The sequence below is a fragment of the Protomyctophum parallelum genome, assembly GCF_964188405.1.
Source record: "Protomyctophum parallelum genome assembly, chromosome: 7".
Taxonomy (NCBI): Eukaryota; Metazoa; Chordata; class Actinopteri; order Myctophiformes; family Myctophidae; genus Protomyctophum; species Protomyctophum parallelum.
Genome location: NC_139705.1, coordinates 24,784,656 through 24,812,407, shown reverse-complemented (window position 1 = coordinate 24,812,407; position 27,752 = coordinate 24,784,656). Strand labels below are relative to the sequence as shown.

General features: G+C 43.2%; 1 protein-coding gene across 14 annotated transcripts in view; it reads right to left on the bottom strand.

The window, feature by feature from the left end:
- Positions 1-27,752, bottom strand: part of ubr4 (ubiquitin protein ligase E3 component n-recognin 4) — a 66,092-nt gene that overhangs the window by 7,158 nt on the left and 31,182 nt on the right. For 6 of the 14 annotated variants that reach the window (XM_083769918.1, XM_083769927.1, XM_083769926.1 and 3 more), the window contains 53 exons: positions 27,164-27,338; positions 26,643-26,844; positions 26,158-26,321; positions 25,640-25,856; positions 25,308-25,524; positions 24,879-24,911; positions 24,295-24,358; positions 23,822-23,956; positions 23,290-23,464; positions 23,028-23,156; positions 22,540-22,661; positions 21,937-22,048; positions 21,579-21,706; positions 21,105-21,282; positions 20,613-20,717; positions 20,071-20,208; positions 19,738-19,906; positions 18,097-18,301; positions 17,621-17,734; positions 17,069-17,278; positions 16,363-16,512; positions 14,959-15,186; positions 14,688-14,766; positions 13,931-14,164; positions 13,142-13,310; positions 12,801-12,945; positions 12,618-12,703; positions 12,429-12,516; positions 11,905-12,098; positions 11,422-11,661; positions 11,028-11,166; positions 10,538-10,663; positions 9,607-9,735; positions 9,170-9,519; positions 8,823-8,913; positions 8,614-8,698; positions 8,324-8,451; positions 8,095-8,224; positions 7,824-7,981; positions 7,604-7,713; positions 7,248-7,389; positions 6,997-7,078; positions 6,509-6,682; positions 5,809-5,930; positions 4,883-5,080; positions 4,148-4,228; positions 3,866-3,953; positions 3,376-3,503; positions 2,497-2,604; positions 2,022-2,186; positions 1,445-1,635; positions 1,123-1,296; positions 902-1,001 (listed from right to left, as the gene is read on the bottom strand). In XM_083769918.1, coding sequence (XP_083626044.1) covers positions 902-1,001; positions 1,123-1,296; positions 1,445-1,635; positions 2,022-2,186; positions 2,497-2,604; positions 3,376-3,503; positions 3,866-3,953; positions 4,148-4,228; positions 4,883-5,080; positions 5,809-5,930; positions 6,509-6,682; positions 6,997-7,078; positions 7,248-7,389; positions 7,604-7,713; positions 7,824-7,981; positions 8,095-8,224; positions 8,324-8,451; positions 8,614-8,698; positions 8,823-8,913; positions 9,170-9,519; positions 9,607-9,735; positions 10,538-10,663; positions 11,028-11,166; positions 11,422-11,661; positions 11,905-12,098; positions 12,429-12,516; positions 12,618-12,703; positions 12,801-12,945; positions 13,142-13,310; positions 13,931-14,164; positions 14,688-14,766; positions 14,959-15,186; positions 16,363-16,512; positions 17,069-17,278; positions 17,621-17,734; positions 18,097-18,301; positions 19,738-19,906; positions 20,071-20,208; positions 20,613-20,717; positions 21,105-21,282; positions 21,579-21,706; positions 21,937-22,048; positions 22,540-22,661; positions 23,028-23,156; positions 23,290-23,464; positions 23,822-23,956; positions 24,295-24,358; positions 24,879-24,911; positions 25,308-25,524; positions 25,640-25,856; positions 26,158-26,321; positions 26,643-26,844; positions 27,164-27,338 — 7,804 coding nt within the window. The remainder of the gene's footprint in view (positions 1-901; positions 1,002-1,122; positions 1,297-1,444; positions 1,636-2,021; positions 2,187-2,496; positions 2,605-3,375; positions 3,504-3,865; positions 3,954-4,147; positions 4,229-4,882; positions 5,081-5,808; positions 5,931-6,508; positions 6,683-6,996; positions 7,079-7,247; positions 7,390-7,603; positions 7,714-7,823; positions 7,982-8,094; positions 8,225-8,323; positions 8,452-8,613; positions 8,699-8,822; positions 8,914-9,169; positions 9,520-9,606; positions 9,736-10,537; positions 10,664-11,027; positions 11,167-11,421; positions 11,662-11,904; positions 12,099-12,428; positions 12,517-12,617; positions 12,704-12,800; positions 12,946-13,141; positions 13,311-13,930; positions 14,165-14,687; positions 14,767-14,958; positions 15,187-16,362; positions 16,513-17,068; positions 17,279-17,620; positions 17,735-18,096; positions 18,302-19,737; positions 19,907-20,070; positions 20,209-20,612; positions 20,718-21,104; positions 21,283-21,578; positions 21,707-21,936; positions 22,049-22,539; positions 22,662-23,027; positions 23,157-23,289; positions 23,465-23,821; positions 23,957-24,294; positions 24,359-24,878; positions 24,912-25,307; positions 25,525-25,639; positions 25,857-26,157; positions 26,322-26,642; positions 26,845-27,163; positions 27,339-27,752) is intronic. The other 8 variants (XM_083769928.1, XM_083769919.1, XM_083769930.1 and 5 more) reach the window with 3 other exon arrangements.

Sequence of the window (27,752 nt, the reverse complement as noted above, 5' to 3'; positions counted from 1 at the left end):
GTCACTGAACGGTATGTTGTCGTCACTCTCTCTCTCTAAACGTCTCTGGTCTCCAGGCTGCGTCTCTGAGCAAGATGGCGGCGCCCGCCTGTGTTAATTTTATGACAAACTATAGTGGTTCTACAACGATTCCTACGTGGATTTTACTCTTTATAATGTAGGATGAGGTCGGACGGGGCCATGAAAAATGATCGTGTCCGTGGATTATTGTTTTACCGCGATTTTTTTTCCTCGCTTGGATTATTACTGTACATGCTGCTGAGTACAGTAATGCATCCCATGCAATCCTAACCTGACGCTGCCAATACCGCCCCCATCTGGCAGTCAGGTTAATGCAATCCCCCCAAGCAACACAACATGGAAAAAGAACAGATGTAAAAAAGTAACTAACACTATGTTGTTAGGTTGCTATTTATGAAATTATATCCAAATTATCTTTTCTAGGCCTGTATTTTAAAATTAAAAATATTTCACTGAATTTCATGGTGGTAGGTACACTATTATTATATGTTGTTTTGTACAGTACACTTGTAAACACTTTACTGTATGTTTATTATTAATTAAACAATATTTGCACTACATGTTACTGTATGTATATACTGAAACCAAATAATGGCCTTGTGCAGGCCGGTGCAAAAATAAATAACAGCCTATGGCAGGGTTCCCCAATAGGCGGCATGCGGGCCATTTGCGGCCCACAGAGCGCCCCCTTGTGGCCCATGAAAGAATTAAAAAAGAAAAGGGTCCCAGATATAAATGGCATTAAATGGGGGTCAGTAGCCTATGCATGTCAAACTGGGCATCTTTTTCAAATGGGGTCTTTAACGGCCCGGGCTATTATTTGGTAATATACGGTAACTTAGATTTTCTGCACTACAGCGCTGAGTATAATGATTATTACCTGTGTGGGGGGATGTTGGGTGGCCAGGCCACGGAGCAGTCTGAGAATGAAGGGTAACGCAGGTCGAGACAGGAACTTTTTCCAGACATCTGCATCCAGGCTGAAGTAGAAACAAAGTCCGTAAATGAAGAGGTACTATACAGTAATAAAATAAATGACACGCTAATATGGTCTATGATTATTATTTATGATTAAGACAAATAAGCAGCAGAAAATCCTACTTTTTGGCATTGGGGATATGTTTCTTCATGTAATCCAGCGCACTCTGTGTGATCGCCTTCTGGAGAATGAGGTCTTTGAGCTGATGGCCATTGCTGTTGTTTTTGATTCCAGCAGCAATCTTACAGAAGCAATCCAGAAACACCTTGTCATCTGCACTGTGCTCCTCGTCGTACCTTGGACACAAACGGAGAGGTCAGGTTTAGTTCAATCACAAGAAGCAATGCAAATACAGTATTTACCCCTTTCAAGACCTTTGACATTTTACATAATTGTGCAGGAAGTCGTTATTCTGGAGGTGGAGGTTAACCGGAAGATGCCTACTTGTCAAAGCTGCAGCAGGGCTTGAAACGTTCCACCAGGATGCGCATCTTCTCCAGCTCACCAAATGACAGGTAGGGGATGATGCGCAGGAGGCCCTGCAGGACACTGGGGTTGGAGCGGACGAAGGGGGTGTTGATCTGGTCCAACAGCATCACCAGCTGGTCCTTGTCTCCTGTCAGCAGCAGGTTACCCTGGGGGGAAAAAAAATCACAAATGGTTCACCTCAAAATCTAAATCTATGAGCACAATTAAGGGGAAACCCTGGATGGGACAAGTGGAAACGGCTATGAATTTTCTTCTTGAGTGTCTTGCATTTTGTCTTTTGTATCTTGTATTTTAGGTCATTACTTTACTGTTGTTTTGTCGCTCTTGTTTGTACCCCCTTGGTAATGTTTATATGCACTGTTATTGTTTTGTTGCCTGTTTTCTGTTTGTCTGGGGACTACAGATGGAAATTAGCATCCTTTCTAAATCAGACATTATATTTGCATTGCATTGTGTAGTGTTCATTAATATGTGCTGTCCCGTCCAAATAAACATATAAACTTGTATTTTGCTCATTGGCAGCATGTCTCACTTTTCTTTCAACCAATGGCACCACTAAATTTGACTTTAGGTGGATCACCTTGTCCTCTGAAATCTCTGCGTTGGCTTCGTCTAGGATGATCTCCATGATGCTCAGGACCTGCTCAGCTATGGAGGCTCCACCACTGTCCTTACTCTCCTGCTCAGCCACCAAAGCCTACAGAAGGAAGACATTTTAGATAACTGACCGGAGGCGGATAGTGTCAACATTCTTGGTTAAATTCTGGATGGAGATCTTCTCAACGGTCTGCCTTCAAGTTCCTACAATCTCTACTAAAGCCACTCTAAAACAAAACATCTAGGGTTTTTATTATTTGTTTTCCTCCAGTCATTATCTAAGAGATCAGATTTTATGACAGACTGTCACCTCAATCCATTGCTCGCGCGCACACACACACACACACACAGTGCAGAAGTGAGAAACATAAAATGATGTGTTAACCGGTTTCGAGTAACCAACTACTGACCAGGTTGAGAGTTCCCAGCATGACATTGAGTGTGTTCATCTCCGGTTTTACCAGCTGCTGCCTGTTCACCTTCACCTTGACACAGTAGCTGAAAAGCTTCAGCAAAACCTAGGGAGTCACACACAATCACATATTAACTATAGATATACTTTCAGATCTTTTGTTGTATTTTGCCTTTTTGCACAAGTTAAGTGTGTTAGGGACTGAATTGACATTCAATACTTAAAATCGATTCTGCCTCATGAACTTAATGATCAATAAATGTACATGTAGAGAACCGAGGGGTTGGCGAAAGGGCCTTTCTGTGTGGAGTTTGCATGTTCTCCCCGTGTCCCCTAGGGCAGGTACCCTCACAAAAACATGCAGTAATCCTGGTCTCTAAACTGCCTCCCGCTGGCCAGCCGGGACGCCTGATGGAGGGGAAAGGAACTGGTTGGAATAACGTGCTCCTTCCACGCGCTACGTCCAACCAGGGAAACTCCCACATGTCAGGTGTAAAGGAGCAACTTGGACACTCAAGCATGAAGGAAGCATGAGTTAAGTCCGTTGCTCTCCCTAGGTTGGCGGAGGGTGTGTAGAGCCCAGGATCACATCACAGGATGATTGACACAGGGGTGAAAAATGGATTACAAAATCGTAGGACAAAAAATATAAATTATATAAATAAATAAAAACAACACAGTTTTCATGCCCTGGGAATATAAAGAGACCCGCACAGCACTGATGGAGCGTCCTTGGGCGGTACTTCCTGTACGTCTGCATACAGACTTTCAGTTGCCAGTTCTTGTCCAGATCGTCTATACATTTCTGCTGAATGTTTGCCCCAGAAATGAGGGACGCTAGAGTTCAAGTGGATAATGAGGATGGATGAGGCCTTACAGTAAGCAGGTGTCTTCCTTGCTTGAAGTCTTTGATTCCAGACAGCCGGTTGAGCATACACTCCAGTCCTCCACACTGGGCCATCACTCCTGCCATTTTGTACACCTCCTCGTCATCCTCCTCTTCATCTGGAGAGAGGTGAGGTGACAATAATCAATTTACTACTTTAATATTTCAAGTTCTTTCTATTTTGTTTCTTTGAGTCAGTTCCTTACAAGGTCAAGGTACTCCTTCAGAGATTTTATGTTGGACAAGTGTAGTCAATACAGCATATATTACAAATATATAACATTATATAAAAGTATGTATCCACACAAATTATGTGAAACATTTACTTTTGCAGCGCACACAAATTAGTTTGAAATAAAAGCAAACTTGCTAACAAAACCAAACTGAGTGAGTGACACTGAGCTTCTTATTTTTTATAGTGTATACCAGTGGCATTAGAGAACTTTGATGGCATTGGAGAACTTTGATGACAATGTCTCACCTGTGGTTGAGTCCAGTGACTCGATGAATTCCTCTGTAGCATCTCCCAACAGGCCCCTCATACGGTAAATAATTCTCATGGGCTCACCCTGGGAAAAGACAGGTTCCACAAGGTGTAGACAATCTTTTAATGGCTTTGATGCATTTTGATTGAACAATATTGAAAATGACACGCTATATTTGTCATTTTGTATTTATACTTATCAATAAATTATTATACAGGACTAACACAAATGTTAAGTCAACTTAGCCATAAACGTATCCCTTTTGTTCCAAATCTCACCTCATTTGTGGGGCACCAGACCTTCTTGTACACCTCAGCCACTGACAGATCCAAACTGATGATCTTGTTGTTGACCAGAAGCTGAAATGAATTGTATAAAATTACTAATGTTCCAATGATCCAATATGTGATCATACAATTATCTCAGCAAACATTGTCAATAGCAAATATAAGTTTGACAAATCAAATAATATCTTTAACACCCAAAATCCAAATCTGATTGACGACTCAGGATTCTTAATAGGACTGGTTGTTAAAGATCCCCAAATATTCAGCACAACAATTTAATGGATTGGAGATGTACTCTTGGGTGGGGTGGAATTAGCAATGATCTCATCAGATAGGATTGAATATTTTGAACTCTTCGGCCCAGGCCCAACAAATTCTCAGGCAATAATATGATCTCATATCCATAACCTGGATTTGATGCATGCAGAGTTCTTTCTGTAGTGAGTTTTCTCACGGTGACCTATCAGCACGCAGTATATTTTTTTGCTTGAACTGGTCAGTAGCACTTCAGTAGTGCTGGTCAACTACTGAAGTCATCAGCAAGCCTCTCTTGTCCTTTTGTCTGACCCAGGCAAATAAAGGCTGGGCATGTGATGTAAGTCAATCCTATGTTTGTGCGTGGACCATAGATGCAAGTGGAAGTAGATTTATACAAGACAAAAGTCTCCAAGAAGAGTGATGCAGTTACATCGTTTAATATGATTTCAAGCTTATTTTTTTTTATACCTCCATGCCACTGTCATCCTCCAGTAGCGCCACCAGGTCACAGTCCTGGCAGATCTTGTTCTTGATGTCTCTCATCAGGGGGCCGATGCCAGGCTCGTTGCTGCTGTAAGGATTCCCTGGCATGCGGCCCTGCAGGAAGTCCTCCTGCTGGGGGTCTTTCTCCAGAGTCACAAAGAACTCCGTCACCTCATTCTCCTCCTAGACACACAGACAGACAGGGCCAAGTTCAGACGCTAACCCTGAGCTACATTGAATCATGTTTGCAATAATCATTTTCTGGGACATTGGTCCGATTATGCTCCAATTTGAAATGTTAATGTCATTGCCACAACCATGTTAGACTCTAACCTGGGCAATGAACAAATTCATGTTCTACAAACAGGGCTCTGCAAGTTTTAAAGATGGAGTGCCACAATTTTTTTATTTTTCCAGTTTTTAATGTGTCTATGAGGTGACACTGTGACAGTACTTCATTAGAGACCCTGGAGTCGTTTTTATGTGCAATGGTGTATTAACTTTGTATTTAGGGTTTCTTCCTGGAGGCTGAACCCCTGACAGTCAAACGGGCCAATGAAATAAAAAGTAATATAGTGACACCACACTATCAGCCCCTCCCCCTTTATCATACAACTACAGCTGTGGGTGATGCTTCAGTTCAGGTGGATCACCATCCACCATGCAAACCAGGCATACTTAATGAACTGGTGGCCGTGCCCACATAAAAACAACATTTTAACAAATACTGTACACTTTTTTGAAAAAATTATACCTCCTTATATAACAATAAGACCTGATGATCATGTTTTAGGGTGGAAAAGAATCGTGGTACTACTTTAAGAAGCTCATTTTCCCAGACATTACAGAACATTTACAAGGCGAGGAACACTAATATTTCATCTGGGATATGATAAAGGCAGGAGACTCACAGGATAGATGATACTGCATAGTCTTTCAAAGATGAAGACGGGTGTCCTGTAGTCATCCAGGCTGTAACGCTTGGCTGTCTCTATGCACACCGCCATGAAGGCCTTGGTTTCAGACTCCGTTCCTGTAAAATAGCACAGATGAGATTTAATTTTCAATACGGATGATAAAATATGACAATAAAAGCTAAGCTACGTACTACTACCAGAATCCTTGTTATCTACTTTAGACTTACTGTACGTTGCACTGTGACACTTTGTGAGCTTACAGATAATTAAATAATAGAACATTTTACTGTAAATGTAATATGTGATAATGTTTGATAATGTGTGATGTGTAATGTGTAAAGTGTAAAAATGTGATAATGTTTTTGGCCTATAATGACATGCCCAACTGCACTTTTTGCAACATGGTGAGAAAGTTTGAGCGGTGCCAACTGCTCCAACATGTGACTATGTATATGGGTGTGTATTAGTCGTTAGCAGCACGGTTACTGTGGTTACTGCATCTATACATCATCATCATACAGTACATCATGAAAAAAGGCAACGCTCACTTCACACGATCACACGTGATTTTGACTAAATGAACTGGCCAAATGCTGCCAATATGCCATTATTCAACGGTTATCGATAGTAAAAATATATGAAAACATTACAACAAACAAAATGTTTTATTATCATTATGCATTTGCCTACAGACCTGTCGTCATGTCCTCCAGCATCTCCAGCAGCATATCCTGGGTCTCGTCAATGAGTTTTGTGCGCTGAACCACCAGCTTCCTCAGGCACAGGTAGCCGTTCAGCACCGTGCCCACCAACCTGCTCTTAAAGTGCCGTTTGATGGAATCAACCTCCACAAAGGATGACAGTAGTCCTGCAGGGCCCAAAGAAAAACATATAATCTTGATGTTGTAAAGCAGGAATACACTGCTCGAACTCTGCATTTTTTAATGCAACAAGCCGTAAGCGTGCTAACAGATCAAATAAGCGACTTCTGAGTTAAATCCCCTGTCTCAAGAAACTTTTTGGCACATCCCTTAATAGTATCAGTATTCAGTGTCCAGCAGCATTTTTGGGTAGTTTGTTATTGTCAAATCTATACTTGCCTTATGTATACTTGCCCTACAATACAACATGGAATAGCACAATCGACACAAACAATTAAGGTTAACGCTAACAGATACGTACCAGTCAAACTCTTGAGTGCATAACCTTGCTGCAAGTCTGTGCTAAGCGTAGCCTCTTCCAGAGCCAACAGGTTGGCTATTTCCTAAGTAGAGAGAAATAAAAAGGTTACATTTTAGTCTGGGACTCAATAATTTCTTAAGACCAATACCAAAGACCTTTAATTGTGTTTGATTTCAACATAGAAAGGCACCAATGAAATAACCATAGAAGTGGTTGTAGTTTAATAATACATTATTCTACAGATAATTTACCTTGGTGATCAGGTTACCGATGTAGGGCAAGACTCCTCGAGCTGCTAGGTACACCTTCCAGTGAGCAGGTTTGATCAGTTTCTGGTACAGGCCCAGGTATTCCACAGCACACTCCCCCGCCACACTCAACTCATCCAGGTAACTGACCCACACACACAGAGAAAGAATAATTAAATAAAATCTACAAATTATAGGGATATACGGTAACTTATTTCTCCACTAAAGTGCAGTGTTAATTTTGACAGCAAATCCCGATTTAGTCTTCTCAATAACACTGTTTCATTTTTGTCCTATTCAGTAGTTATTTAGTCTCAGTCAATTAAAAACTAAACTACTGGGCGGTCTTCCCCTCGTACCTGGTGAGCAGGTCGAGGACCTGTTGTTTGCGGCTGGGAATTGTAGTCAGGGCCTCCACGATGGTGCAAGCTGCCTGTCTGGCTGCCTGAGTGGCAGGAGTGAACAGAACCTGGACAGGGGGGGAATACAACTTCAGTCCACCATTCTCTTCTGGACATCATGCACAGTAACGATCACTGTTCTAGAATGAATGAAAGATACTTTGAACTAAAACCTTACCTGGCGCAGCCAGTTGTTATGGCTTAGCTTGAGCAGCCGAGGGAAAAGTCCCTCTGTCCTGGCTCTCATGAACTGCTTCCACTTCCATACGTACTTCTCCAGCAGGTACTGTCTCCGCAGCTCAGTCTTGCTCTGAGGCTTTGACACAGCCTCCTGGCCTGTTGTGTAATCAAGACAAAATTAGCATTTTTGGGGTACACTGTAAACATTTCAAAGGCACACTAAACCTTTGGGGTACATTATAAATACTTTTTCACTAAGGTTCACTTACATCTTGCGGGGAGACACTTTTTCCAGGCCTCATACGATGCTTTGGGGTCCTTCTTGAGCCAGAGTTGGGCCTGGGCATGGATTTCATTGCTGTAGGGCTTGACTGTAGTCAGGGACTCAACAGCAGAATCCTTTAAAGAAACACACAACATTGGGTGAGTAAGCATGAGAGGAAACACATTGAATCCAATTAATCATAAGAGACACACAATCTAAAATTACACTTTTACCTTGTTCTTTTTGCTGGTGGGAGCAGGAGGTTTGATCAGCTTCTGTAGGATCCTCAGGCACATTAGAGTGATGTTCTCCACCACAACAGGAGTCTTTATGTTCACCGACATGAGGAACAGACTTAGTGCTAGAAGAGAGACAACCACAGAATACTTTTAGAACCAAGCCTCACTAGCGCTCAAGCATTAAAATAAGATACAGAATAGTATAAAGGCTACAAGAAACATCAGATCAAAAAATATGATAGCAGCATTACATTATCTTAATAAATTATGGAAAAGTGGCTCACCACAACGCAGCCTCAACTCCCAGCATCCTCCCTCTTTGGAAATGGAGTCGGTAAGCAACAACATCTCATACTGCAAATTGCTGACCTGATGGAGTAAAACACAGACAATTCAGTTGGGTAATGTTTAGTTATGAAAATATCTTTAAACAAAATACACTCATGTGATTTATTGTTGTCACGCGTTATGTTTTCAGTTGGGGAGGACATACCAGGTCAGGATTGGCCCAGTGACCTTTGAGAGCAGACGAAACCTTGGCGATGATGAGGTCATTCATCTGCTGAGTGGCCTCCGGGTGATCTCTGAAGGAGAGAACAGGGTGGAAACAAGACTTAGGCCATGGGAGATAGTGATTAAAAAATTGCTATGGGTGTTTTTGGCATGACATGAAGCAGGTTGCCTTAATTTAACACCTAAAACATAAGCACAACCTTGTCTCAATGGTAATCAAACCTCCTGCCTTGGTAGTGCTTTCATTATGCTCTTTTCATTGACAAGGACAGACAGTGAGGTAAATCAATAGCATGGTGCATGGAGAAACAGAGCCTGCGAGTATACCTGGTTAGGAGGCAGACCAGCTGACGCACCTCCTCCCTCATGGAGGCCGTGCCTCGCCGCAAGTTATACTCAAACAGCTCTCTGATGAGACCCTGCAGGACCAGGATCTGCCGCAGGGAAGGGTTGGTAGCCAGGGCACGGAGCAGGGTGATGCAGTGGCCAGTGACGGCCGAGGCACAGCCGTAGCACTTATTGGATGAAGTGTGGCCACAACCGAGCACAGAATTGGCGCGGTACTGGCTGGCCGTGATGGTGGGCTGACTGCTGTTGCTGCTGCGTGAAGACTTGGTGGCGGCTTCTCTCTGCTGGAGGTCGTACTCCAGGAGCTCCTTACGGGACGCCAACACTTTCTGCAAACAGAAAAGACACAAGTTGAATGTTGGTTTTTTGGTAGGAAAACAATACCACAAAATCTACACATTCCTTTTCTCACTAACCTGTATGATCTTGGAGAGCTCATCAAACGAGGTCTTGCAGTCTCCACTGTATTCCTGCGCCAGCTGCTGGATGTAGCGGTTGACGTTGGCCGAGGACGTGCCAAGCCCTGCCCCCGCATTAGAGTCATCCTGAAAGAAGAAATACATAGAGGATTGAAACGGGGTAAGATTTTTGGTCTTTGGTTACTTTACGGGAAAACGTTTTTTAAATGGAAAAGCCTGCCTCAACGCAAGGCCCTGAGCGTAGCCATTATATTGTGACCGGCAACCACAATATCTTATATTATATAGCTAAAATCTAAAACGACACATTCCCAGATGTAATGGGTAAAACCCCATGAACCCATAAATTCATGTAGATTTCTTTGTTTTTGTTGCATTCCTGAGCGAATCATTTGATGACCGGCTGAGACTCAGTCTCTCAGTGCGTTTTAACAGCAGGAGAATCACCCGCTATCGCCGGACGATGTCGCCCCAAAAGATAAATTCATGTGGCGTGCACCCATATTTTGGCATACGCCGAGTTGATGAATGAGGGCCATTATGTGCCCTTTCAAAATGACGACCCAGGGTGCCCACTTCTTAGACCCACTTTTTGACTCTTTTTTTTACCAAGACATCCACATACTACGTGCGGACGTCTTGGGCACAAAATGTGTTAAACGCTATTAGTGCCTGATGATCCGGTCAACGAAATATTGGTTTAGGAATGCAACAAAAACTAAAAGATCTCTGTGAATTCAAGGCTTCATGGTGTGTGTAATTGATAGAAAATAATGATAAGAGCGCCCCTCACTTCACACGAGTGTGATTTTTAAAAACAGAACCACAGTGAGATTTGTAAACTGAGCTTTGTTTTATAGGTAATCAGGTTCATGCATGGGTTCCTTATCTAACCAGGTTCATGTATGTGTTAGTTTGAGGGACTGACCTGTGGTTTCTCTGGCGCTGCCTCGTTAACTTTGGACAGGAGGCTCTCCAGCTGTGGCCGGTGGCCCATGAGCTGGTGGTATACCCGGTCAGCTTTGTCCAAAAGAGTGTTGATATTGGTCACCGCCTGCACAAACACACACGGCAAATAAAAAAGGTGCATGAGAGTAGTGGTAAAATATAGATTCAGTTACTGAGCTAAAAAGGTGATCAGAATGTGTTATATTTGAGCATGAAACAATATCCCTTCTATATTTCTCCCACTTTTTTCCTAGTACTTTTCGGAAGTATTTCACAATACTACTATTACTTTAATCACATCACTTCTTACTACTGCGGTGAACCAGGAATTTAAACATTATCATTGGCAACTGTCCATGATCAGTGTCATGGGCAGTGTCTAGGATGTAAAATCTAAGTTGATGTTTATTGGTCCCCTCCTTGTCTCACCTTCGCTTTCACTGTCTTTGTCTATTAGTTTAAGTGCTTACCTTTTTTCTGTCCTCCTCGTTCTCAATGGGATCCACAGCACAGCACGGTCTAGCATACAGCATGAAATCAAAGCGGGCATATTTGCAGAAACCACAGGCGTTGCAGAGGAAGGGGTCCTTCTCATCATAATTGATGGACCTAAGAGAGTGGACAGCCAATGAGCATAATATATACGATGTAATTTTCTAGAAGTGCAACAGTTAATGGAACTAATACGGTACAATAATTGCAGCCCTATAATGTTGACATATCATTTTAATATTTTTCTGATTAGACCTAGACCAGAACATTGACATTCTATAAAGTTTCTGTAGACTTTTCAAGAGCTGCAAACTTCCCAATTTAGTTTCCCCGTTTAATTTCCAAGATTCTCAAATCTAGATCATTCCTGACCTGCACTTGTGGCACTGGTAGACGTTCTCGCCACAGTTCCCACACACCCCTGGGTTGGCGGGCACTGACGCACTGCAGCGCGGGCACTGGAGCGTCTCGGTGGAGGCCTGGTAGTTTTCATAGAAATCGGAGAACTCGATCATCAGGTTGGATGCGACAATGGGCAGGGGGAGGTCAATCTTCACCTCCGTTTGTCCTGGGGTCAGCTGGACCTTCTTAGCTTTGTGCCAGCGTGCAGGTCTGGGTTTTCACAAAGAACATGGCTTTAATTTCCAAATATTCAATCAACAAAAATTATACACATCGTTCCAGAGAAATTTGTGTTTATTTATTAACACAATTTAGTGATTATTCATCTTGTTTTTCTTGGCTTTAATATCTATTAATTAACACTTGATCTTTGTTTTCATGTCGCTTTTTGAAATTCTAAAATATGCCAATGGGGAGATAAAGAACAAGAAAGACAAAATGTAAGTAACATACTTGTTCTTCAGCTCCACGATAGCCTGTACTGTCCTGTTGTTGTAGTACAGGTTGATGGTGCGGACCATTTTGGTGCGTTTCAGGTCACCGATTTTCACTGTGACCTTGCTGATGGTGTGGCTGCCGATGAGCTTGACCACCTGCTGCGTGGTGGTGTAGCGCGTGTCCACTTTGATCGATGACAGTTTGATGTTCTGAGAATAAAGAGGAGTAAAGTAACATGAGGTTGAATTCCTTTCTCAACAAACCAGCCCGCCTGAGGTTACAGGATGTTCCCAAAATCTAAACCCTTGGTGTTTAAGTCTCCAATCCAATCAGGATAGCTTCAGAATTGCTGGCATGTTAAAGAAAGATGCTAGCATCTTTTAATCCTTCGAGTAGGTTCTGTAGCCTACATAGTCTAAATCAGCTGATAACAATGCATGTGTTGTTGTTAGAAACATCACAGTTCTGTGGTGCAGCACAGAATCTTGAATCCATTATCTTTAGAAATTGAGGGGTTGTTATTGTTGAAGGTCACGTACCGAGAAGGGAACTTCAGGGTTGTTGCACACCAAGCAGGGGTCACTCTCCAGGAAGAAGCCATCAAACTCCACCAAACCTGACAAAGTGCTGTGACAGAAACACATCAGACATTTCTTAGTATCCGATTTAATCTGCGTTTCGTTTTTCTTCTACTCTGTAATGAGTGTATACTGTATGTGGAGTCGTACTTGTAGATGTTGGAGTTGGGGTGGTTGGTTAGGATGTGGTTCTGTGTCCTCAGAATCTCCACAGCTTTCTGAGAGTATTCTTTCAGCTGGAGGAAGGGAAATGATCACATTAAGTTGTTTTCTTCATTGCAACAAAATAACAGTATACTAATGACAATACTTCAACTGCAGTTTCTAACTAACCTTTTTCTCAGTCTGTGGGGTCTTGAGGGAGAAGTATCCAAGCAGGTCGACAAATTGGGCAGCTTTGCGTCCGTAAGCTGGCAGCTCGGGCCAGATAGCCCAGGTGAGCTCCAACAATAGCTCCTGCTGAGCTTTACTGGAGTTCCTACAGAGGGGTAAAGATCAGACAAACTCATTCATGTATTTTGTAACTAACTGCCTTATACAGTAAAGATAAAGTATGATTTTATTGTGTGAATCAGTGTGTGAGAGACTGAGTCACAGCATTATGGCTTCTTTGTGTTTTATTTAGCAGTATAAAACAGCCTTTAAACTGTGTTTGGTCATTGTTTAAACTGTACCTATAGATATGCAGTGCCAAGCAATGGGCCTGCCAGCGCACGGCAGATGAGTTGGACTCGAGGAGAAAGCAGCGAAGGAACTGAATGAGAGTCTCCTTGTCTGCGAACTTGTTGAGCTGACTGACCAGCGCCATGCACAGCTGGTCCTCTTGGCTGCCAACCCCATCACCTTTCCAACAGAAGAACAATCTCCATCAGATAACTGGTTTAAACTCACACAATTTGGTACACATCATCTCTGGGGTGTGATCATGTGATCAAGCCATTTCAGGCAGAATTTACAGATTCCATTCCATTGGCAATGACTGCCTTTCATTACATAGGCCTAGACCCTAGAGGCCTAGACTATAGGGTACACAACCCGGCCTGGTCCGAGACATGCACTCTTCTAGTTATTGTACACTAGTAGTATGTGGACAAAGAGAGGACAAATGGAGAGGTATCTATTAAGTACTAAGTAGAAAGTAGAAAATTCCATTTCTTCAAATACTATGACATGACCAATATATCGTCTTGTTATTGAAGTTTTCTTTATGTCTATTCAAAAATAGCAGATCTACAAGTTGTTTTAAACGATTTGGTATTATTTAATCAATTTAAGTTAAATGTACTTACATAGAAACTAATCAAATCTAAAAGAATTGAATTAATTTCAAGATTTTGCACTTTTTTCCCTAATATTCGTCAAACATCGATTATCGACATCCTAGGACTTTCCAAAATTGTCATCGGAACAAAAAATCTGGCTCTGTTGAAAATGATTGAACTTGAACTCTATTGCTGCCTCACCCTCCTTGTCTTTCTCCTTGTCTTCTTTTTTGCTCTTCTTACTGGAAGACTTGCTCTGGGAAGACTGGGAGGCTCCTGCCTGCCCACTACCGCCCGAGCCTCCTCCCGAGGAGGAAGAGGAAGAGCTGGCAACAACCTTGCTGCCGCACAGGGCACAGGAGAGGAGCTGGAGCAGGACTGGAGAGACACCTTCATCCACCAGGAAACTGACCTGAAGCAGGAAGTACAGCACGGCTGGACCGGAGAGGATGGAGATCAAATGACGGGATGGGAGCGGAAGCAAGGACAGGATGAAATACAAGACAGGGTCATATTGACTCTTGCACAAATATGAGGATGCCGGCCGGACATTGGGCGTCTGAGATTATGAATTCATAAAATGTGAAAAATATTCACCCATTGAATACAGTTTGCATACAGTACCATACTGAAATGAATGGTAACCAATTAAATGGCTTCTTAGTATATCAAGAGAACTGGAAACTGTCAGTATTAATGTAAAGTATACAGCACATGACTACTAGACAGTGAGCTGAACATGGGAAAAACATATTGCCCTTTTAATATACATTTATAGGGTGAAACGTGAAAGTAGTATACTGGGCAGACCAGGCAAACCAGTGACCTCACCAGATATCTACCCACTAAGCTACGGCTGCCTACAAGGCTCACCATTAACACCACAGGGTTTTTTGTTTTTTAAAGTTGAAAAAGCCAGAATCAAAGATATGTACACAAATCATGTGAAATAACTTACAGTCATCCTTCATACAGAATTTCTGCCAGTTGATGGTCCTCTGGGTAGCGATTTCAGCACAAGCCTTCAGATGTTCCATCTACAACAAAGGGATAAAAAATAGTTAAGGGCAAGGTGGCAGTTACTTTTGCTGAAGTGAGGGGCGCTCTTATCATCATACATCACATTCCATGCTCAAACGGACAGACAGACACACACGCATACTGTACACACAAAGCTGTGCATAGGAAAGTTACACAACAGATGTAAACGTGTACGGCCGGATTCTCACCAGACTGATGAGCGTGTCATACTGCAGCGCAGAGCCAGATGTGGCAGTGACCACGCCGGCTCGCAGGAAGATGCCCTGGTCCTCCAGGAGCTTCTTGATGCCACGCATGTGAGAATCTAATGTGTGGAGATCGCGCAGCTGCCGGTACTTCTCCTTGGAACCGCAGATAAACAGCAGCAGCTTGCGGACCTGCCTCCTCACAAACGGCGTTTGCTGGATCATCAGATACTGAGGGGAATAGGAGACAGAGTTGCAGCGTTGTACTGTGTGGAGGAAAGTGAATACAGATGAATTGATCATATGACAAATGACAATCCAACTATAAATGCACCAAGTCTCTGTACGTCTGTAATCCACGTAACTCGAGAACCATTCGGCCCACCGACTTCAAATTTGACACACACGTTCCACACCACCACAGGGAGTGCAGTGCCCGGCGTCGAGTCGGTCGGCCCCACGGTTGTCCCCGCCCTCAAAAGGCCTCTGCCGGGCTCTAGAACGGGCCCCTGCCCAGGGTCCATATATGGAGCTGGCCTGTTCAACTTCTGACCTCACAACACTCCATATTTGGGCATGCCTGACACAGAGCTGGCCTGTTCCGACATCCCAACGCTCCATATTTGGGCATGGCTGATACAGAACTCCATATATAGGAATAAAGGGACACAGAGAGACACATGCAGAAATCTGACATCGTTCTGACGTCAGGCATAAAAGGGACACAGACATAATAGCTGGGTGGGGCATCCATTTCCAACTTGCATCATTCCAAGTAGGCCAGTGCCCAACGGGTACCGCACCGCCGTAGAGGCCCCACTGGCACCTCTCTAGTAGAGATAATGTGAAATGTTTTGCGTGAGGTTTGGTCAAGTAATATAGGAGTAGGAGTAATATCAAACGATTGAGTTTCAGGTTCAACTGTGCCAGATGAGCTCTGACACGGACAAGGGCGAACACCCAAAAACCAGCCTCACGCTAGGCGGGGATGATTATGACTTATCCCATGGTGAGATGATTATGACTTATCCCATGGTGAGATGATTATGACTTATCCCATGGTGAGATGATTATGACTTATCCCATGGTGAGATGATTATGACTTATCCCATGGTGAGATGATTATGACTTATCCCATGGTGAGATGATTATGACTTATCCCATGGTGAGATGATTATGACTTATCGCATGGTGAGATGATTATGACTTATCCCATGGTGAGATGATTATGACTTATCCCATGGTGAGATGATTATGACTTATCGCATGGTGAGATGATTATGACTTATCCCATGGTGAGATGATTATGACTTATCCCATGGTGAGATGATCCCATAATGAAAATGAATGCTAGAAAGAGAAGTCTCAGGGAGTGTAGCGCCAAACGTGTCCTATTGATTTTCTTACCTCAGACAGGAAATAGAACCAGGAGTGGTCAAACACAGGAGGTGGGATGCGTGGGTTGGTGTCTGCGATCTTCTTGATTTGGTAGGGAAGCCGGAGCACCATCTCAGTCAGAAGTTGGGAGTAGGCCTCAAAAACATCAGCAGCATGACCCTAAGGCAGAGACAAACACAATCTTCAGTCATCACTGTAACTCAGTATTCATATTATATGAATATATATATGAATGGTAAAATGGTAAAAGTATGAAATAAACTTGACAATTATAAATTCGGTATTTAGAGTTTGAGAAATATTGAAAACTGACTAATTAAATAGCCTTTCTACTGTCTATCAGCGTCTCCGTGTCTAGGCGATAAACCGGAAGTGGTTGGTCCGTCATTGACGTGAACCATAGGCGAAATCTTAAGTTCTTTTTTAATTCATTCTAATCCCAGATTCCAATTCTACAACAATTCTAACAAGCTTTATTTAGACATCTGCAGGGGCAAAATAATTAATTAATTAATACCTGGCAGGAGACGTGTTAAAAGTGTGGTGATATGAGGAAGATAACTGACTGATAACAGACTTTATTACTGACAGATCACACGTCAGGTAAAAAAAAAAGAGAGAAAAAAGAAGAAGATCAAAATGGAATCTGATCAAACTAAACCAAGAAATGCAGGGAGCAGAGAGGGACAGGAGATGTTAACCGTCCATCCTCTACCTTGACGTATTGGCGCAGGAAGAAGGGGCTCATGTCAGGTGGAGAGGCGGCGGTGTGTGGGCGGAGGAGCTGGCTGGTGGCCACAGGCTCCTCCTCACCCTGCTGGCTCTTCCAGTACTCCAACAGGGACTTTAGCACATGGAGACAGTAGTCGATGGAACCCAAGCTGAGCAGGGCTGTTGCTGTGGCGTTGGAAATCAAAGAGGACGACTGTAAAAAGGAAAAGAGACATGGATTTGACATGGGAAAGACTCTCAAATTGTGCAACAGCATTAGCATTGGAGCTACTAGTTGGTGGCTTTTCTGCCGAGTCTACACCAATAGACCACACCGAGTCAAGTATCACCAAATACTTCTTTGCTAGAAGGGAATTTTGCCCCATGTGTCTTTCAGCAATACCACAGCACTACTTGGCTACATGGCTGAGTACTTCAGCCATGTATCGTCAAGGTAATGCTATCGCCATGGTACTTTAATAGAAACTTTGAAGTCTTTAAGAGCATGTTATCTCATGATATCTCTCCGAGATACACACTGCAGGGGGGGACATACCTCAGAGGAGGATTTGGAGCCAGACTTTGTTCTAGACATGAAGACGCTGAGCAGCCTCATGATGACCAAGTGGACTTCGTTGATGGCGCTACGCTCGTTCTTTTTGGACACGTCCTGCCAAATGAGACCCAGGTGGTTAGAGCAATGATCAGACAACAAGTTAATCACACATACACATGTTCCAGTTTCAGACCAGACTATCTCAAAAGAGAATGCACCCAGTTTGTCCAACACAATATAATACATTGTGAGCATATTGTGCTCTCAATTAGCTAAATGACACGAGAACAAGGGATCTGTTCCAATTGATCAGTTCTGGAGCATAAGATGAACAAAAACAAACTCATCTACTAAGTTATAGCGTGAAATATCGTATAATATAATATTTATGGTCAACAAATGAGGAAATGGACCTTTTCGATTCACAGTTGAACATTACACAATCAAAGACAAGGCAGACACACTCCAGTTCACACCTTTTTGTGCATGCCAAGCTCAGCAATTAGCTGTGCCAGGAGGTCATCCAGGGCACCCTTGTCCTTGTCGTCCTCTCCGTCCAGGTCAGAGGTCAACATGAGGATGACCTGCATGTACGGGATGGCGTGGACTCCACCCACGTTGTGCAGCTGCGGCAGATGTTGCAGCAGGCGCTCCAGGAGCATCAGACGCACCATGTGCAGCCTGTCCAGAGTCGCATAGAAATAATAAACAGACAGATAATAATGGGCTATATGCACACATAACTCTTCCGGGCTGCAGAGTGTCTCCAGTGAGCCAACATGCACAATAGCAGCACCCTGACTCTGTTTGACCAGAACGGAACAGAGCCTCCGTTAGAATCAGCGGTAAGGTGAAGGAAGTAGGGAAGGGGCCCAAGTTCTTTCCAAAATGGCGTGTGTGCATAGAGCCCACTGAACACAAGTAAGACGCGCAAACGCGGGAAGCGAACGCAGCTCGTGTGTGTGTGGTTGTGAGTGTGTGTGTGTGTGTGTGTGTGTGTGTGTGTGTGTGTGTGTGTGTGTGTGTGTGTGTGTGTGTGTGTGTGCTACAGCTGCGCCCTCTGGTGGCGGGCGGGTGGTATAACAGCGGGACAGACAGACAGACACACAGACACACACACAGACATTCAGCCCTTGCTGTCATAGTAAGTGGCTCACTGCGTTCGCAACTATATTCGAGCGAACAGCTTAGCTAACAACACTGTCTAGAGCTCAAAACCCTGATGCTAGACAGGAGAGTGTGGAGGGCAGCGATTTGGGAGTTGGTGTTGGTTAGTCCGCACTCTTTCATCGCGTTTCTTTAGCAATTATCATTTTTTTTAATCACCCTGTAAACAGAAAGAAAACCTGTGCACAGTGTTGGTTATTCTTCCTAATTTGGCCTAATTTTGTCCGTTGTATTGCTTTGCTATCGCTTTACTATGTTGCGTATACGTTATATGTAAATAATCTCAAATGATCTGTAAATAAAACTAAACTGAACCTTACCTAACCTAATGAAAGTCTACAGGTTCTGAAGGAAGACCACATTAAGACCACCATTACACGCGAACGGTCGCCAGAGAAAACGATGAAGTCCCGTTGCGTTCTCATTATTTACTGAGCCTTTACACGAAGGCGACCATTTAATGAAAACGCTGTAATGGGCATTCCAGGTTGCTAGGTGGCGGTGATGGACTGCCAGATTGACCAGTCACCCATGTACAAGAACCACCGTTCAGTTCGTCTTCCTATGAAGGCTGTTTGTTTACATCATGGTTTACATTCACCATCGCAAATACATTTGTATTTGTAGGATGAGCAGGGCGAGGGAATACTTGCTCATTCTAGGAACTCCAAATATCGCCTAGATGGCTCTGCATCAATGTAATAAACATATGCGTTGTGAGCCCACGTGAGCCATGATGTCACACGTTTTGCAGATTCATCGTTTTTTTCCCCCCCGTTTACATGGACACGGGAGGATAGGGCGTTTTCAAAGATTTCCACTCTGGAAGGCTGTTCTCGTCTAAAGTGACCCCAGCAAACGATTATTTTACTGTTTTCTATGAACACCGTTCTCGTCAAAAAAGGGGCCTAAAACGAAACCTTAGTGTTTAGTGTGGAAGTACTGCTGACCTGTTGCTGGTGTGGATATCTCCCTCGTTCTCCCCCTCTCCCTCTGAGCCGTCTCCCTCCTGCTGGGCTGTGGTGGTGCTGATGGCCCCGGTACTGGAGCTCACGCTGCCTGGACCTGCAGGGTGGCCCTCAACCGTCGTGTCCCCGTATGCACTGCTACGTCCTGACACTGCAGCATGCATGGGCACAGGTACACATACACAAACACAAACACACAAGCAAACTTTATTAGAATCAGGAACGTTATCTGAAATGGGAAATTTGCAATTTTTTCAGCATGTCAAGAGTTCTCATTCAAAACCACTGGATGTGATCGCACACACACACACACACCGCTGTGTTCCCCTGCTACAGAGTCGATGGCAGATCCTCCACTCTCCGAGCCCACACTGCCACCGTGTTCCGCTGGAGATGTCCGCAGTGTGGAGCCGTCTGTGGCTGCAGTACTGCCCTCGTCATCTGATGCCGGGGCTGAAATGATAGCAACAGCTGTAACAGTAAATACACCTTAGCCTCTTCATCTGGTCACGATATTACAGGTTACTTTGTGTATGATGAAGCGATGCAAGAGATCTTTTTAATTGGTGCAGTTGAGATGGAAAAAGTAGCTCATGAAAAAAATTAATAAAGAAGGTAAAAACAAAAACAAGCCTCAAATTGATGGCAACTTCAAACTTTTGCATTGAAATATTATATGTTATTATATGATAAATGAGGATTTATTTATTTTTTTTCAAGAAAGAAAAAGGTTATTCCTCCAGGAATCAAAACAATGGATGGAATGATTAGCAAAACCTTGATCAATGGAAGGGGCTGGAGAGCACAAGGCCATGCGTGGTGGTGTGGCAGAAGTGTGTGATGAAATGTCTCACTACCTGAAGCTGTGGTGTCAGAGAGTGTTCCAGCATCCAGGGAGGAGGAGCTGGGGGCCTGACCCGACAGACCAAGGCTCTGGAGCCCAAGGGCGCTGCTGCTACTGCCTGAAAATGACAATATATGCAAAGTTACTCTTTGCATGAAATTGAGTCACACAATTCCACATTCCCCAACTCATACAATTTATACTGCGTACATAAACAAGACATGATTAAAAGCACGGCTACAGGGCGCCCGCTGGCCTAGTGGTCCAGGCGCATGACATATACAGGCTCTGGCCTGTTCGAGTACCATTCATGACAACGTTTGCCGCATGTCTCTCCCCATCTCTCCCTCCATCTTTCCTGTCCATCTACAATGTAGCCCGACATCGCGTTGCGGGTTTGAGTCCACGGCCTTTGCTGTGTTTGTCACTCCCCATTTCCTGTCAGCCTACTGACCTAAAAAAGGCATAAATCCCCCCAAAAAGCACAGTGAGGAACAGAGTCGACCTTGTTGATCCTGCTGCAGGCTGAGAGCGATGGCCAGCTCCACCATGGTTTCATCGTCTGCATCGGGAGGGATGTCCAGCATAGGAGGGAAGCCCTCTGCGCCTGCCAGCAGAGCCTCTAGCGGGGATGGGTTACCGTTGTTCACATTCTCTGCCGTTTCCAGCACCATGGACTCAGACTGAAAAAAATAAATAAATAAAATAAACAAATGTTTTTACGATGGTAGATGGGAAGCAGCTAGTCACTGAGATTAGGCCGTGATGGAGGTGAAGAAAGAAATATCAATCTAATATCTACTGCAAATTCACTGGTCTTAAGCATACCTCAAATAATCAAAAGTTACTTGAAATTATGCCTGTCCTATAAAACATGCAAACACCACCTTGCGGTGCCACAAAAGCAATGTCTCTAAAATGTATTTGTTGCCACAGATGGACTGCAGCATCCAAACTCAGTTGAAGAAGATTTACTCACCACCATCTCAAAGTCTCCATGGTCCACTTCATTGTGGTCCTGACTCTCCCCTCTGTGCTCATCCACGGTCAGCACTGAAGACTGCATCTTGTCATCGGCATCATCATCATCGTCGTCATCTTTGTCTCCTGAAAAGATAATGAATCAAGAATAAAACTCAATGCATTGCCATCATCCATATACTGGTTTATGCTTGAAATATACTTTGCATACGTATACATTTTATGCTGGTGTCGTGCGCTGAACATAACATTTCTGTAAGCTTACAATGCATTACAGCAATAAAGAATAAATCAAGCTATAGCATTTTACAGGATGTCAAAAGAAGCAGAGAGTATGTATAATGCTTAGTGCTTACCCATGGGAGTGTTGGAGCGTGGTGGAGAGGGAAGGGTCACATGGCGCCGCTTGTTTCTTGGTCGAAGCACTCTAATCAGTGCCTGCTTACAGGCAAAGCTCACAGATGTATCCTTGGTTGAAAAAGAAAGAAGAAAATGTGTTTACAACAAAAGTAAGTGTTTCTCAGAAACATGCATATATTGCGTTTATTTGTGTACCAGAGACTATGGCAGACAACCAGCTATCAGATGACCTATTCTAAATACGTTATTCACAAAAGTTTCCTTCTCTTTGTATATACAACATATCATATCTTAGATAAGACAGTCCAGGGGTTGACACTAACGGTTGCCTGACTGCCCGTGGCAAGTAAATAAAATGTGGAGTTTGCTTTCAGGTTGTTTTTAAAGTGACTGTGCCACTCTGCAGTTATCGATTGGATTTAACATTAATTTTATTTACTTTTCAGGCAAGTGGGCATGACTTTGGGCAAGTAGAACTTGGCCTGTACTTGCCAGACGAGCGAGTGTCTCTGAGACCTTAGTGTCAAGTCAACCCCTGGTCACATTTTAATAACTCACGTCCTCTAATTCCAGGGGATGTGACCATTACAAATACTTACTGGGCACAGCAACATTTGCATGTATATCTTGGAGGCTACATTGATGTAGTCCAGTTCACAGGTGCAGTATCCATGGATAATGTCCACCAGGGCATTTACTGTTGCTTCTACATGGGTCAGACCTGGAAGAGCAAAACATTGACAGTCTTTTTTTCTTCTTCTTCTTATAGACTAACAATTTCAGAGAGTGAACAACCACTTGATCATGGTATAGATAGTGTGCCCAAAATATATTTCTGTTCATTTATTTTAGACAGTTCACGGCAGTAAGAAATCTTAAATAAATAAATGTAATTGTCATAATTTTATTCTAAAATAATTATTGTAATACAAATCATAAATAATTATCAATAATCATAATGCTGTACCTTGCAAAGCAACTATGATTTTAATTTGAGCCACATTAGTTCAGTCCTTCAGACATCTATCTGCTGCTCTCCACAGGACATGAGCAGAGAAGCTAACCATCAAGCAGAGTTTTCATTTACCTGGCAGACAGGCAGGAGCCAGGAAGGCGTTCTTTGGTTTGAGGGCGTGGAGTTTCCAGAAGTTATTCATCAGCTGCATGATGAAGTTACAGGTGTCGATCTCCCCTGGCTTTGGGCCTTCGTCCATTTCTGGTTAACAATTATACAAAGTTAAGAATGGAAATGTTCAGGAGCGATCATTGGTTTTCCACTTACATTTTACCTTATGATAAATATAAACATTAATAGAGCACTCTTGGAGATAATTCAAATAGTCTCCTACCAGAGTCAAGAAGCGGTGGCTTGCTCTCTGTGAAGTGGACCAGGTTGTTGGGTCTCATGATGGCGATGGAACGAGCCGTAATCACCAGCCTCTGGAAGACATCGGGGTCCAGCTCTCTGCCCTCACGGCTGCAACTGTTCAGACACTGCACTGCATTACCCAGCAAAGACTGGTCCTAAAGAAGGGAAGCGGCCATAGTAGGGATGCACATTAATCGGTAGCATAATCGGAATTGGCCATATCGATATCGGAATGGTCTCAAAATAATACAGATTATTGTTTAGGCCAGGGCTTCCGATATGGGGTCTGTGATCTATGCTTGTAGCATTCCCCCTTTTACCCCATACCAGTTGGAATTATTCAGTTGAAATTGGTTTAGGATGTTATGGTCTTCATTGGTTGTGGACATCTTCTCTGTTAAATCATCTGCATTTACTCCAGATGATTTCTTCTGATTTCTTGAGTAAATACAATCAATTACTTTGTCTTTAGCCAACTCTGACCAACGTTGTTTAATTATTGCAGTTTGTACCTTGTGGTTGTGGTAGGCCGTGCGGCTGGTATGCAAGCTGGCCAGAAGTCCTTTGGTCTGCTGCTGTACACCAGCTGGGGTTGGCATGGAGAGGAGCAGGGTAGCCAGCTCTAGTGCTGCAGACTTGTTTTTTTCCTGTACAAAAAAAAAGAGATGGAGATAAAGAGAGATGGAGATAAAGAAAGCCACAAAGTCACTGTATAGGCCCCTTTCCCACCAAAATAACTTTGTTCCAGTTCCTAACCAACTTTTAGGGTTCTGAACCAATTCATTTTCAGTGGAAACACCAACCCCAGTGGAAAAGAGGCCTACCGACAGTTAGTAAGTAACAGACACAGTCCCACAGATCACTCTCCCTACAGATTTGAGTAGTTTCTTAAATGAAATGATGAGCGTGAGTGAATATTGCTAATCTAATACGTACTAAACTAAGTACGGTAAATTGTCAAATTTCAGCCAAAATCTCCGCTTACCTTTTCACTGGAGGAACACACGGCAAAGCAGCTTTCCAGAGCTTCAAGGGAGCTGACCACCAATCTGTAATAGACAAATGGTCAAAATCTGCCTCCACTGCAGAAACAAATTTAAAATTACTCGGCCAAAGAGTGTAAAACAAATAAAATCACAGCCTGATGCAATCTGTGCAAGTGCTGTATAATTTTTTTTTTTAAGTAATTTTTGAACTGAACAAATTTCAGTCAACAATGTTTGCATCACCAGAAAAAGCTCAAACGTATGGGAGACACTTTATTTTAAAATATCCTTCTTAAAATGTGTATATTAATTAATATACAAAGATGTATAGAAGTGCACAATAATTGGTATTAAAATACAAAGGACAGTAAAGGAGAAGTGCTTAAGCCAAATTTGAATAATTTTAACAATACTAGTTAACACAATAAACATCATTGTAAAAAATAAAATGTCACCCTCTTAATTTTAAAAGATCAAACCTTTTGATGACATATGACATGTTCACATTAACAAGCATGGACACACAAAACTGGCAACCATGCACAAACCAGACACACAAGCAGAGAAAGGGCAAGTTACTAACCGGTCCAGGGTGGATAAGGACTCAGTTTCACAACTTTTTTATTGTAAATTGGAGGGCAAAAGAAAAAAAAAACACAAAAGAACAAAAAAGTGTGAGGTTCACAGAAAGAAATACACATGTGAAAGAATAAATGACTGTTTAACAGAAGAGAGGCATGCGAGAAAAGATGACATCGTGGTCAGTAGCCATGCATTGGACACTCGTAATAATAATGTAACATAAACAGACTCGCTGCAGCAAGCTACAATTTGTCTTTAGTAAAAGCCTGCAAAAATCTCTATTTAGATATACGTTATATATACGTTTACACTATAAATATACACATAACAAATAAACATAGTTTTTATTATGATTATCAGCATAAACTGAGTCGCAAAAGGGATTCCTGGATGCCAACCATGTTTGGTCCTAAAACATGCCTCCCCTTACCTCTCTAGTACGCTGCCACTGGTGGTAGTGGGCGTGGCTACGTCGCCATCCGATGAGCCGTTGCCCTGGTTGAGGTTGGGGCTGCAGACGTTGTTGACAGAGGCGGAGGAGAAGTCCTCGGGCGGTTCCTCAGGCCAGCCAAACTGCTCCTTGGTCTTACCGTAAATCTTGATGGAGTCCAGCATGGTCACTCCAGCCGGGTCAACGGACGCTCCAACTTTGAGGGAAGAACGAAATAAATAGTTCAATTACGTACTTTTCAAGTCTCACGACACGTTTAAATGTCTTATATATATGAAGGTATACCGGTATGAGGTCTCTGCCTTTCTTACCAAAAATGGAGAGCTTCTTGTCAGCCTGCAGGGCTTCCTCTCTAGTGAAGGGCAAGTCGAACCAGCGGGCACGAGTCAGGTTGATCTGCATGGTGCGACCAAAGAGCTCCAGGTAGGACGGAGCCCGTTCGATGGCCTGAGTGCCGACCTGTACCCGCATCCCTGTCATCACCATGGAGCTGTTGTTGTTGACCGCTTCTATGGTGAACCCGCCGGGCTGCACAGCAAGAACATGATGAAGACAGAATTAATGGTTTTCTGACAACAAACATCCACCCTAGGATGTGAAGAGTCATATACTGTGAATGGGTCCCCTTCTAATGACAAGCCATTCATTAGCAATTTAACCATGTGGAAAATCTGAAATGCTAGGCGAGTAAATTCTTAAACTGGCTTTCCATAGCTTGATGTAGTTCGTGTTTAATATAGTTAAAAGATTGTTGAGCATGATTGAAAGACTGTTGTGCATGAATGCATACACAACAAAACACGCACAAAGTATGTGTTAGTGCTCATACCTTGGTGTTGGCGACATACATCCCAGTGGAATTGAGTCTGTGTTTGATCTGCTGTCCGTTGTAGACCTGCAGCAGGTCATTGCCACCAAACTCCACTTCTGTCAGTTGCTGATTGTGCTCAAAGAAATCCACAGGGAAGGTCACCTGACTGGAGGTCCGTGTGGCTGCAATCAAAAGAGAAAATAGTTGAACACACTGAAAGATTTAATGAATGTACAAATGTATTCAGTGATGGAAATATTGTCAGTCAGCCCAAACTATTTTACTTTTTAGACTTTGAGTGCAATTTTACAGGGAAATACTGCATTAGACGAGGATTATTCTTCATAGCAACAAATATGTTTGGCTATTCTGCATTCTGAAGGCGATTGAGCATTGGCATCGAACCACTGGGTCTGTTCTACTTTGACCGTCTCTGGTAAACAGTTAAAGTAGTGGATCTATATGAGAACCTAGGAAAGCATCATCTTGTCCCGTTAACTCACTGGTAGCAGCTGCCTTGCGCTTGCGTACTGGCTTCATGATGCTGATACCACAGCTGGGCTGCAGTGAGGGCTGGAGCCAGTAAGACGTGTTGTCTACATTGGCCATGTAAATACGCAGGCTACCATCCTCACAGAGCAGAATCATGGTGGTTCGCTGTTGCTCATTGCTGGCAGTATGGCGGATAGCCACCATGTCTTGAATCTGAGGATAAGGGAAAAAAGAGGTATATTAATTCTAAGAAATGACACTGCAATGAGTCCAATCAATAATAAAACTCGACATGCAAATTCATACATAGTTCCATGATTAGTGTTGTGTGTCATATTGTGCCAGTTCAGTGAAAACCAAATGCTCATCTTTAGAGGCCTCTTGATAATCCCTAAAAGAAGTGTGTAAAATGTATATCTTGTACGTTTACAACTATACACTACTACTAAAATCATGTTAAAAAATATATATATATTTGTTCTTCTCACAACTATGCTCAGTGTTCCATATCAGGCACTGATCTGACCCTCACCTTAGCCTTGGCAGGCAATGTCTTGATCTCCTGGATCAGGAAGGTGTCTGGTTTGACCATGATGACCAGAGGAATGCCCGTTGTCTGCTGCACACAGCACACCAGCCCTGGGTGGTTCATTACCTCAGACCACTGACACAGAGCAGGAGACATCTTACTGCTGCCACCATTTGAGCTGTGAAGAGAGGGACGGAGTGGAGAGAACCAGAATGAGTGGTTGTGGCCACTGGCCAGTATGTCTATTGTACTCTGGTACTCTGGTAACCAACCATAAATCACTTGAACCCTAGGTAGCGTCCGTATTTTGGGCATGTCATAATAGGTGAACATTCTGTAAAAATAGGTGAACATTCTGTAAAAACGAGGGGGGTCACCAAGGGGACCCTAGCCCCGGTGTCTCACGTTCTCCCAGGCTTTCAATTTTTGAGCCGTAGCGAACGAAAATAAAAGCCTGGGAGAACATGAGACATTTCCTGGTCTAGGAGTGAGAGAGATTTTTCCAGCTCTTGCTAGAAGCACGCCCACCCCTCTAGACCAGAAAGCATGCCGGCTGGGCCAGGCTAAGGGGATCAATGAAGTATTTAGGCTC